The sequence below is a fragment of the Hypanus sabinus genome, chromosome 8, assembly GCF_030144855.1.
Source record: "Hypanus sabinus isolate sHypSab1 chromosome 8, sHypSab1.hap1, whole genome shotgun sequence".
NCBI lineage: Eukaryota > Metazoa > Chordata > Chondrichthyes > Myliobatiformes > Dasyatidae > Hypanus > Hypanus sabinus.
The window spans coordinates 73,996,295-74,009,794 of NC_082713.1; the positions used below are offsets into that span (position 1 = coordinate 73,996,295).

A 13,500-nucleotide genomic window follows, 5' to 3' on the forward strand; every position below is an offset into this window, starting at 1 on the left:
TAGGAGGGTAGCCAAAGTTGTGCTGCTGTTTAAAAAGACTTTAAATATAAACAAGGAAATTATAGGCTGGTGAGTCTGACATCAGATGTGGGAAAGTTATTGGAAGGTATTCTAAGGAACCGGATTATAGAAGTGCTTGGATGCACATGATTAAAGATTGTCAGCATAGCTTTGTGCAGGGTTGGTCATGTCTAACCAATCTTGTATAGAGTTTTTTGAGGAATTTACTAGAAAAATGAATGAAGGCAAAGCACTGGATGGTGTCTCCGTGGACTTTAGTAAGGGATTTGACAAGATCTGCATGGGAGGCTGGTCAAGAAGGTTGAATCACTTGGCACTCAGGATGACGTAGCAAATTGGAATAGACATTAGTTTTGTGGGAGAAGCCAGAGAGTGGTAGTAGAGGAAGCTATATTGATTTTTAACACTGAGTTGTTTTACTGTGAATGCCTGCAAGAAAATGAATCTCAAACGTACATTTTCTTAAAAATTTGAATGCATATGATCAACCATCTCTACCTCATTCTTCTTTCTTCTATCCAACCTTTCTCTGGCTTTAATATGATCTCCCTGTAACCTCTGTTTAATTTGTTTGGGAGATACTCCTGTATTCCTTAAAACAATTCCCACAACTACTGATCGCCCAACTTATTGCAAGTGTTTCCCTTGATAGATTTCCTCTGCCTTTGCAGTTTCTTGGCCCATCTTCTGTCTTTCATTCCTGTTTACTCATTTTTCCTATCCAATCCATTAACTTTTTGCTAAATGATGTGCCTACTAGATGTTTGGGGGGGGGGGGGGGGGGTCCTCTACAGAGAAGATGGTACATGGTTTTGTTTGGTTAACATTGATTAGGTCATTTCTGAAAGTACAGTAAACATTCACAAACTTGAGGAATGCCATATTTATAAAAAATTATAAATATACATGCTCAACAATATCCTGTCTGAGTTACAACATCACAAAAGAAAGTAGAAGTAGGCGAAACTGCTGTGTTACTTACCCATAATCCTCAATTGCTTGAACTTCAGCTTAAGTATATGAGAGTCAGAAAAATACAGTATTGAAGTAGGTCTTTTGGCCTGATCTATTTAAGCTGCCTACTCCCATCGAACTGCACCCGGACCACAGCCCTCCATACCCCCAGCATCCATGTACTCATTCAATCTTCTTTTAAACATTAAAATCAAGCTTGTAAGCACCACTTGTGCTGAAGCTCGTTCCACTCTCACATGACCCTCTGTGTGAAGAAGTTTCCCCTCATGTTGCCCTTAAACATTTCACCACTTATCCTTAACCCATGACTTCTAGTTGTAGTCCCACATAACCTCAATGGAAAAAACCTACTTACATTTACCTTGTCTATACCCCTCATAATTTTGTTTACCTGTCTCAAATCAATCTTCTATGTTCCAAGGAATGGTGTCCTAACTTAGTCAGTCTTTCCTTATAACCAAGATCCTCTAATCCCGACAACATCCTTGCAAATTTTCTCTGTACTCTTTCAACCTTATTTACATCACTCCTGTTGGTAAGTGACCAAAACAGCACACAACTCTCCAAATTACACTTCACCAAGGTCTTGTACAACTTTAACATAACATCCCATCTCCTGTATTCAGTACTTTGATTTATGATGGCAAAAGTGGCGAAAGCTTTCTTTAAGACCCTGTGCCACCACTGTCAATGTATTCCCAGATCCCTTTGTTCTGCTGCACTCTTTAGTGTCCTGCAACTGTGTACCACTCCAGTAGTCACAGGCCTCCAGTCAGAGACAACCATCTACTACCACTCTCTGGCTTCTCCCACCAAACTAATGTCTAATCCAATTTACTACCTCATCTTGAATGCCCAGCACTGAACTTTCTTGAATGACCTCCCATACAGAACCTTGTCAGATGCCTTACTAAAGTTCATGTAGACAATGTCCACTGCCTTGCCTTCATCTGACAATCTTGACTTCCACTGTCCTCAGAAAATTCAAAGTTTAGTTTGTTTCATTTATGCAAGTACACGTAAGTAGAGATGCATTGATAAACTTGCTTATAGCAGCATCATAAGCACATAGCATTATGTTAAGTAGCATTCACAAGGAAAACATAAACAAGTTATAAACATTTTTACAAGCAACAACACCATTACAAGAATGCAGTTAAAACAAGAAAAATTCTGGAAGAACTTAGCAGGTTAGGGGGCATCCATGGAAAAGTAGCTTGGGCTGAAAGGAAGGGGAGTGAGGGAGAAGAAGTCAGAAGCAGGTGCACGGTGGAGAAAAAGTACAAGCTAGAAGGTAATAGGTGAAGGCAGGGGGAGGGACAGATTAAGAGAAATTGGACAGTGCTAGGCGGAAAAGTGAAAGGTGTAGAGAAAGGAATCTGATAGGAGTTTCATTTTCATTTTTAAAATCTTTTTATTGATGTATCTTCTACGGCTATAAAATTGTACAAAACTTAAACAAGTTGATAAATATACAATTAATAAAGCTGAAAAAAACTTATCAAAAACAAATAATATATGATAATGAAAAAAAATATATAGAAAAGGGGAAAAAGTGAAAAAAAGCCCACGAACTGCAAGAGAAGGAAAAAGAAAAAAAAGAGAAAAAGAAGAAAAAAACCCATTAGGAATTGACTCCAGGAGCAATGCGTCTTACCATCATCTCTATCTATATATATAAAGAAGAAGAGTCATCAACCGCCAATTCACATTTATATAAAATAAAATTGGAAGGAAACCATATAAATTAATTCAAATTAAATGATAATACTTGACAAAAGAGGCCCAAATTCTCTCAAAATCAAATCAAGGATCAAAAGTTCTACTTCTAATTTTTTCCAAATTAAGACATAACGTTACTTGAGAAAAACATTCAATTAATGTAGGGACAGAGGTATCTTTCCATTTCAATAAAATAGCCCTTCTTGCCAACAATGTAACAAATGCATTTCCATGTTGGTCTGAAGATGAAATACCCTGAATATGATGCAGAACTATTCCAAATGGAACAATCAATCTATTAGGTTGTAAATTAATTTTCAGAGCTTTAGAAATTGTTGAAAATAAACATTTCCAAAAAGATTTTAATGAAGAATGTGACCAGAACATAATGTGACAAAGTGGCTACTTCAGTTTTACACCTATCTGAATAATTGTCTATGTTAGGAAATATTTTGGATAGTCTCTCCTTTGTTAAATAATAACGGTGAACAATTTTAAATTGAATTGAAGTGATTGGCACATATCGAAGAAGAATTGACCATTTTCAGAACTCGCAACCAATCTTCATCAACAAAGGTCATATTAAGTTCTCTCTCCCAATCTTGTTTAATCTTTAGTGAGAGGTTATCCTTTTGTAGTAAAAATAAATTATAAATTCTACCAATGGAACCTCTTACTAAAGGATTCATATTCCAAATATTATCCAACAAATCAGATTCTTGCATATATGGTAAGTTAGATAAGTATTTTTGGAAAAAATGTCTTAACCTGAAAATATTGCAGGAAGTGTGTATGAGAGAGAGAATATTTGCTAATTAACTCTTCAAAAGTCATCAATTGACAATCACAAAATAAATCTACAAAAAAACAGATCCCCTTATTTCTCCATAAGAGAAAAATGGGATCAGTTATTAAAGGTTTAAATAAAAAAAATTCTCTATAAAAGAGCAAGACAATTTAAATTGTTTAAAATTTTGAAAACTGCGAAACTGAAACCAAATCTGTAAGGACTGCTTAATAACACGGTAGAGATTTAAGTTTGAAATTTTAGAGAGTTGCAAAGGTAATGGAGCTCCTAATAATGAGGTTAAATGAAATTGTTTGATAGCTTTTAATTCCAAATTAATCCAAGCTGGTTTTTGGCTCTTATCGAGCCAATATAGCCGAAAACATAATTGTCGAATATTAACAGCCCAATTATACAATCTTAAATTAGGAAGTGCAAGTCCACCATCTTTTTTAGATTTTTGTAAATTAATTCTTGGTCTTTTATTGTTCCAAATAAAGGATGAAATAATAGTTTGATCAAAAAAAAATTTAGTTAAAAAGATAGGTATATTTTGAAAAATATATAAAAATCTAGGTAAAATCATCATTTTCACAGCATGGATATGACCTATCAAAGAAAGTGTAAGTGGGTTCCATCTAGAAAATAATTGTTTCATAGAGCCCATTAAAGGAACTACAGTAGCTTTATAAAGATCTTTATAATTTTTTAGTAATTATAATACCTAAATATTTAAAAGAATTAACAATTCTAAATGGAATATCATTATATATAAAAACAGGAGCATTTAAGGGAAACAATTCATTTTTATTTAAGTTAAGTTTATATCCTGAAAATTTTTGAAAATCATTTAGTATTTCCAAAAGATTAGGAATAGATTCTTCAGGGTTCGAAATGTAAATCAAAAGATCATCTGCGTAAAGAGTAATCTTATGTATGGTCCCATTTATAGCGATAACATGAACATTTTTAGCTTCACGGAGTATTACGGCCAAAAGCTCCAGTACAAGATTAAATAATAAAGAACTTAATGGACATACCTGTCTAGTACCTCGTGAAAGTGGGAAAAAAAGAGGACCTGAGATTATTAGTAATAACAGTAGCAGTAGGATTCTTATAGATAATTTGAATCCACCTATTGAAGTTATTATCAAAGCCAAATTTTTCTAATACCTTAAACCAGGGGTCGGCAACGTTTACCACTAAAAGAGCCAATATGGACCCATTTCCCACAGAAAAGAAAACACTGGGAGCCACAAAATGAAATAACACTGCATACAACGGGTTTTTTTTGCCTTTATGCTATGTATAAACAAACTATAATGTGTTGCATTTTTGAAATTGATGAACTCCTGCAGAGAAAACGAAATTACATTTCTGCATGCAACAAAAACATTTTGAACTCCGAAAAAAAGACGTTGGGTTGAAGGTTACTACATAGGTAGCCTACCTTGGATCGAAGAATTAAAAGAAAGCGCGCACTGGCGGGTGTCAGGCATTGGCAGTGGTGATGTATATTAATAGCGATAAAAAACACGTTGTAGCGGTGTAGCGCTACACGCAGCGCTAAAATAAAGACTGCAGTCAAAGGTAACTTTATTCGAACTAAACAGCCTTGCTTTTAAGCCTCCCTCAACCCAGCCCCCATGGACACAGATGCTGCAAAAGACGCGTACTCACAAACCCCCGTAGGCTATCTCCCTTAGCCGGAATGCTGGCTAATTGTGAGGAAATGTGTCGCCACACTTAGATTGTACAAGATCACCATAATCTTCAAATTTAGAATTACATTTCAAAAGCTAACAAACTAACATAAAATACATTTTAATTAAATACTGACCAATTATTTCCCAAAGCCACAGGGAGCCGCAGCACAGAGGTGAAAGAGCCACAAATGGCTCGGGAGCCGCAGGTTGCCGACCCCCGCCTTAAACAGATATGTCCATTCAACTCTATCAAATGCCTTTTCTACATCAAGAGAGATAACACATTGGGGTATCTTAGATAGTGATGAATATATAATGTTCATCGATCTCCAGACATTGGAGAAAGAGTAATGGCCTTTAATAAAGCCTGTTTGATCCACAGAGATGATTTTAGTTAAAATATTTTCCAGTTAGCCATTATCTTAGAGAGAATTTTTGCACCCACATTTAATAACAAGATAGGTCTATATGATGAACATTCAGTAGGATCTTTATCTTTCTTAAGAATTAAGGAAACAGAAGCTTCATAAAAAGAAGGTAAATTACCTTTCACAAAAGATTCATGAAATATTTCCAAAAGATATGAAGAAAGTAATTTCTCAATTTTTTTATAAAATCCTACCGAATAACCATCAAGTCCAGGAGCTTTACCTGTTTGCATTGACAACATAGCTTTCTGAATTTCATGCTCAGTAATTGGAGCAACAAGCATCTGTTGATCTTCAACAGTAATTTGAAGAAATTTAATCTTATGTAAAAAAAAAAGCCTTCATTTTGGAGGAATCTGCAGGAAATTGAGATTTATAAAGATCGGAATAAAAATCCTGAAAACTATTATTAATGTCTTCATGGTTACTTACTATATCTCCATTATCCTTACGAATCTTTAAAATTTGACTTTTAGCTCTAGCTGCCCTTAATTGGGAAGCTGAACTTACTATTTTTATTCCCAAAAATATAAAACTGACTTTTCAATTTAAGCAAATATCCTTCAATAGGATAAGTTAATAATAAATTATATTTGTGATTGTAATTCCACTCTTAAACAAATCAACATTTGGAGAGGTTGCATTGATGTTATCTAAATCTTTAATTTGTTTAGAAATTTTATCTAATTCCATTCTTGTCTGTTTTTTCAGTTTAGCTATATACGAAGTAATCTGATAACGTAAATAGGCTTTTAATGTATCCCAAATTACTAACTTTGAGATGCTTCCTCTATTATTAAAGAGAAAAAAACTCTTATGAGTTTCAATAAACTCAACAAATTCTGAGCTTTGTAACAAATGTTCTGGAAAACGCCAAAGTGGTCTTGTAGAAGCAACATCTTTCAGTTCAAATATTAGGTTTAAGGAAGCGTGATCAGAGATAACAATTGCATCATATTCACATTTCTGAACATTAAATAGAAGTCAAGGGTCGACTGTAAAATAGTCGATTCTGGAATATTTATTATGAACACGTGAGAAAAAGGGATATTCTTTATAACTAGGATGCTTATGTCTCCAAATTTCAATTAAGGCATAATCAATTAAAAAGGAATTAATAAGTGATGCAGAACGATTAGGGAGTTTGATGTTTGGATGAGAACTTGTCTGTTAAAGGATTTAAACAAGTGTTAAAATCACCACCGATTAATAACATATATTCATTTAGATCAGGTAATAGAGCAAAAACAGCTTTAAAGAATGAGGGATCATCAACATTTGGTCCATATATATTAACCAAAACCATTTTCCTGTTGTAAATTGTTCCTTTGACAATCAAAAATCTACCATTAATATCAGCTATAATATCCTCCTGGTTAAAAGGAATATTGGAATCAATAAAAATGGAAACACCTCTAATTTTACTTTGAGAATTTGCATGAAAGTGAATATCCTTCCAAAATTAAAAAAATTGATTTTTATCACATAACCTGATATGCGTCTCTTGTGCAAAGATTATATCGGGTTGGATTTGGTTAATAGTTTTAAATGTGTTAATAGAATGATTCCAACCACGGACATTTCAACTTAAAACATTTAACTGTTTAAATATCATCATGAGACTTTGTATATACAAAAAGTAGTTAGACGCATGTCAGGATAAGGTAGTCGAGAATGGCGGAGATAAACAACAATAATAATAATTTGCGTACGCTCTGAAATTCCATAATGGGGATAAAAAAGAATAAAAGAAAAAGAACCACCCAGCCTACAAAGCCCAGAAATAAGTCGATATCGATCGACGCAAGCCTCAAAGAATGCACGAAAAGCAATTATAAGCTCCACCTGCCTGAATAAAAGGTAAAAATGAAAAGAGTAATCTCTGTCTCCCTCTTCCGGATATACATCTTATTACAGTCGACATACAGCTGATTACAGTTGAGTTGAAAAGAACAGTTGTTAGAAATGGCCTTCAGTTTTGAAAATAACCTTTATAATATTAGATAAGGAAAAAAAATTCTTGAAATATTTGCTCAGAAGAAAAACAATCACCATCTTTAAATTATCAAATCTATCTTTAAAACGTAAAGAACCCCAGATAATTACTTAAAAGTTCTTAACAAAAGCATATGAAGCAAAAAAGCAATTAGTTCATTTAAATGCTGCAAACAAAAAAAACTCTGGATGGTTCAAAGTTATCTAGTCTTTCGACAGTTCCCTCGCTATATCTTCTGAGGTTAAAACCATCCAAACCAGTCTATTTCAGAGGTAAGAGTACACTTTAAGGTAAAGACTTTCTATACCCATAAAATCTTCCGATTTCATCTCTCCTTACGTTGCGAGACAATCAAATAGTTGTAAATCATTCAAACTTCAGACTCGTCAGGGAGAGAATTAATAAAACGCAATGCTTCAGCTGGGTCCTCAAAAATACGAACCTCAGAATTTTTGATGAAAAGCCTTAATTTAGCTGGGTATTGAAGAGATGGATACAACTGTCTTTGATAAGCCGTACCCATTACAGCAGCAAATCCAGAATGTTTTTGAACAATTTCATGTGGAAAATCTTCGAAGAAGCGAATCTCAGAGCTTTGAAATGGAAACAATCTTTGTTTTCTTGCAAGCTTACTAATGCGGTCTTTGTCTCTAAAACGAAGAAAACACGCATCAATATGCCTGTTTTCACCTTGATCGGAGAATTTTAAAGCATCAACTCTATGAGCTATTTCCGGCTCCGGTGGTTGTAGGCAAGCCTCTGGAAATAAAGATTGAAACACTTTAGCAAAATAATCCAGTGTGTTGGTGGATTCTGATTTCTCTTTTGATCCAACAATTTGAATATTGTTCCGACGAGAGCGAGCCTCCAAATCCACGATCCGTTGTTGAGCTTTTTCCAAACGAGAAGAAATATCAGCCGCATTTCAACTAACCTCTTTAAGATCAAGGCTCAAAGAGTCAATATTTTCCTCCAAGGGGAGAAACCTTTCTTTTAGTTGAGTTAATTCAGCAACAATATAACTGATTTGAGACTCTAATCTATTTACCCAGGGTGGCTCCTCTGAAGTCCACCTTCCACCTGTGGACATGTAAGACTCAGTTTCTTTCTGTCCACCTTTAATCTTTCCCCTTCTCGACTTAAACTTGGAAATTTTAGCTTTATTCAGTCAGATCCTGTAGAGCGACAGTTATAATTATGTCTAACCTAAGAAGCACCGAAAGAAATCCTGAAGCAGGCAACGGTAAGCTTAAAAAAGCTGACGATAAGAGAATTGATAGTAGGAGAAAAGGGAGGAGAAGGGGCACCAAGGGGAGGTGACAGATAAGGAGAAGAGAATAGACAAGAAGGGAGCCAGACTGGGGAATGGAAGAAGAAGGGAGAAAATTACTGGAAGTTAGTTGTTTCTAAACTATAGTGATTTGGATTGAGCTGATTGGTTGAAGAAAGGTAATTGTTGAATCTAGTGGTGTGGAACCTCAGACTTTTGTACTTCCTGTCCCATGTTAGTTGTGAGAAGATGGCATGACCCAGATAGTTTGATGATGGATGTTGCCTTTTTGAAGTGTAGGTATCACTAATGGTTGAAAGAAATGTACCTGTGGTGATCCAGAGATTCACTCCCCTCCAAGAGAAGAAATCATGAGAATCTCCCTTTTAAATGATCAGCCCTAATTTTTATTTAACTATGCTACCTTGTTCTAGACTCTCCCATTAATGGAAACATCTCAACATCTTCTCCACCAAGCTCCTTTAGAATTTTATGTTTGAATAAAGTCATCCCTCATTCTTCTAAACCCCACGAAAAAGAGGCCCATGGAATCCAGCCTCCCTTGATTTGTCTGATAAATCTCCTTTGGGCTACCTCCAACTTTCCTTTATCCTTTTTCTGGGTAGGGAGCCCAGAAATGCACAGTAGCCCAGGCATGGCCCCACCAATACCCTCTTCAAAACCTGTCTGTGTTTAAACTCCTGTCCCTTCGTAATAAAGACCATTAGATTTATTTTGCTGCATGTTGGACTTGCCTGTTAACTTTTTGTAATTTTTTCACTAGAACACCTGGACCCTCAGGACATCAACTACTTGCAGTCTCACTCTGTTTAGATATTTTCATTCCTAGTACCCCAGTACATGATCTTGTCCTTTCCTCACTTAAACGCTATTAGCAGGTCTTGGGCCAATTGCTCAATCTATCTGTATGCTGTTGTGGAATTGCGATGTTGTGATTGCAACGTCTGGCTGCTATCTCTACTATTCCTTCAATGAAAGCATGAGGTAATTATGCAAGTAGCATTATAAGATGATAATATTGATACAAATGGACAAGATCCTATTTCTGGTGGAATACGTGTTGTATTTGTCTGTTAACAGCAGAAAATTATGGAAATGTTCATTAAACCACATCTCATTTGTGGAGAGAGAAGCAGAATCTAGCCTTGTTTTGGACTAATCCCAATATTTTCCGTATTGATTTCAGATCTACATCATCCAGATTCAGAATCAGAATAAGGTTTAATATTACTAGCAATTGTTGTTAAGTTTGTTGTTTTGTGGCAGCAGTACAATACATAAAAATACTATTAATTACAATAAGAAATATATGTATGTGTGTATATAATTTGCGTATATATGTATATGTTTGCATATAATTAGTATTGCAAAAAGAGAGCAAAAAATATGTTGTTATGTGTTGGTTCATTGTCCATCCTGAAATCTGATGGCAGAGGAGAAGAAACTGTTGTCCCTAAAACATTGAGTCTTTTTCTTCAGACTCCTGTACCTCCTCCCTGATGCTAATAAAGAGAAGAGGGCATGTCCTCAGTGGTTAAGGTTGGGTGTTATAAATGATGGATGCCTCCTTTTGAGGCATTGCTTTTTGAAGATGTCGTCATTGCTGGGGAGGCTAGTACCCATGATGGAGCTGGCTGAGTTTGCAACCCTCTGCAGCTGTTTCTGTATTTCCAGTATTTTGCTTTTAGAGGTGCAAGATTAAAATGAAGAAACAGGCTGAAAATTTGGATTGTAAACAAGTTCTTCTTCCTTAACTTATGAACGTTGATGCACCAGTTGGGGATTAGATGGAGAAAAGATTGACACCGAGGGTGTAGAGATAAGCTAGTGCTGAACCAACATGGGACTGTAGCATAATGACTTGTTGAATGCAGGCTAGTGTTATAATGTTTTTATTTCCTGATACAGCATAAGCCCAGCACTATTGCGGCAGGCATCCTATGGCACCATCAAAATCGGAACATACCAAAGTTTGAAACGCTTGTTTGTAAGCTGCCCAGAAGGTTAGTTTTATTTAACATGAATATTTGATGATAATTTGTCCTGCCCACCAGCAACATAGCAGTGCTGCTTCCTCACTGTATCCAAGTCACATGAAATTCCATGAGCTTTTGTTTTTATTTCCTGGAGTGTGATTATTCCCTTTCTGTCCGACTGTTTGATCTTCAACAAAGATGTATGTGTGGCCCTCGATACAGCTGATTTTAGGTCCTATTTGAGCAGTCAATTTCAGACATGACTGAGAGCACCAAAAACACTATAATTACAACACAAGTTATTTTGTTTTCCTCTCAGTTAATGTTTGTACAAAAACAGTGCTTGGCCTCAGATTTCTGTGAGAGTGACTTTGAATGGAAGCACACTAACACTTCACTGAGTGTATAGGAATAACTTAGTCTAATGACTGAGTTGGAACAGTAATGCAGTAGAACTTGACAAGAACCTGGTTTTGTATCGTGACTGGGAACAGAAAGATGGCGTAATATTGTCTACCTTAGCAAAGTCATGACAGTACTATTTATGAGTCCATGTAGTAAGTAATAGACAGAATTCAGTGATCCTGGAATTAATCTGGTCAGATCAATATCTGCTACCCAGAATGCTAGCGAGTAGTTAAGCAGTTTGAGAGATGAAATGGGTGCAAGAATGTCAGCTGTGTCTTAACATGAATGTAGCTATCAAAATCTGGGCTGATACATTTGTATAGCACGAACACAAGGAAATCTGCAGATGCTGGAAATTCAAACAACACACACAAGATGCTGGTGGAACACAGCAGGCCAGGCAGCATCTATAGGGAGAAGCGCTGTCGACGTTTTGGGCCGAGACCCTTCGTCAGGACTAACCGAAAGGAAAGATAGTAAGAGATTTGAAAGTAGTGGGGGGAGGGGGAAATACGAAATGATAGAAGACCGGAGGGGGTGGGATGAAGCTAAGAGCTGGAAAGGTGATGGGTGAAAGTGATACAGAGCTGGAGAATGGAAAGGATCATGGGACGGGAGGCCTCAGGAGAAAGAAAGGAATGGGGGGGGGGAGCACCAGAGGGAGATGGAGAACAGGCAAACAACTAAATATGTCAGGGATGGGGTAAGAAGGGGAGGAGAGGCCATCACCTGAGTTTGGATTCATTTTGACAATAGAGGAGGCCATGGATAGACATATCAGAATGGGAATGGGACGTGGAATTAAAATGTGTGGCCACTGGCATGAACATTGACTCCTCTAACTTCAGTTAATGCCCCTCCTCCCCTTCTTACCCCAACCCTGACATATTTAGTTGTTTGCCTGTTCTCCATCTCCCTCTGGTGCTCCCCCCCCCCCCCCTTTCTTTCTCCTGAGGCCTCCCGTCCCATGATCCTTTCCCTTCTCCAGCTCTGTATCACTTTCGCCAATCACCTTTCCAGCTCTGAGCTTCATCCCACCCCCTCCGGTCTTCTCCTATCATTTCGCATTTCCCCCTCCCCCCACTACTTTCAAATCTCTTACTGTCTTTCCTTTTAGTTAGTCCTGACAAAGGGTCTTGGCCCGAAATGTCGACAGCGCTTCTCCCTATAGATGCTGCCTGGCCTGCTGTGTTCCACCAGCATTTTGTGTGTGTTGTTGTTTGATACATTTGTATTATCCATTTTGGATGGATCTTCCAGAGATCTCCACCAACCAATTTGATTCACTACTTAATAGCAAGGAATAGTTGAGAAAATTGTATTAAGTAAAGTTCTTGGGATTGGATAACATCCTGGATATTTTAGTTAAGATCATAGAGGCACAGAAATTGGTCCTTCACCACCTTATATTTGACCATCTTATATTCAGTCTGGGTAGCCTCCAACCTGATGGCATGAGCATTGATTTCTCCAACGTCCATTACAGCCCCTCCTCCCCTCCTTACCCCATCCCTGATTTATTTATTCCCCCCCCCCCTTTTCTCTCTCTGCCCATCACTCTTTGCCTGTTCTCCATCTCCCTCTGGTGCTCCCCTCCCATCCCATGATCCTTTCCCCTCTCCAGCTCTGTATCCCTCTTGCCAATCACCTTTCCAATTCTTAGCTTCACCCCAACCCCTCCTGTCTTCTATCATTTTGGATTTCCCCCTCCCCCTCCTTTCAAATCTCTTACTATCTTTTCTTTCAGTTAGTCCTGCCGAAGGGTCTTGGCCCAAAACATTGACAGTGCTTCTTCCTATAGATGCTGCCTGGCCTGCTGCGTTCCACCAGCATTTTGTTTGTGTTGCTAGGTCCTTCACCTACTGAGTCCATTTTGACCTTTGCCCTGCTACACTAATCCTTTTGCCTGCAGTACGTTGAGAGGCCATGCCAATTCATGCACTTGTCTAAATAGCTATTAAACGCAGTGATCGTATCTGATTCCATCATACCTTCTGGCAATGTTTACGAGACATATATAAATCCCTTTTAAATTTCCTTTCTTTTATCTTAAGTCTCATTTTTTATAACAAAGCTAGATTCACATATAACCAAGCTGTTTCATTCTAACACTGACATCACTTACAACTAACTGTAGACAATTTCCCAGCTTTGTAATGTCATTTAGAAAAGTTAAATCTAATTAGACTA

The 13,500-nt window shown here is 37.0% G+C and overlaps 1 protein-coding gene across 2 annotated transcripts in view; it reads left to right on the top strand.

Annotated features, from left to right (window-relative positions):
* The window catches only part of slc25a14 (solute carrier family 25 member 14), a 58,739-nt gene that overhangs the window by 12,462 nt on the left and 32,777 nt on the right, over window positions 1-13,500 (top strand). For both annotated transcript variants that reach the window (XR_009513591.1, XM_059977347.1), the window contains exon 3: window positions 10,835-10,929. Coding sequence is in view for 1 of the 2 variants with exons in the window: in XM_059977347.1 (XP_059833330.1) it covers window positions 10,835-10,929 (95 nt within the window). In the remaining variant the exon portion in view is untranslated. The remainder of the gene's footprint in view (window positions 1-10,834; window positions 10,930-13,500) is intronic.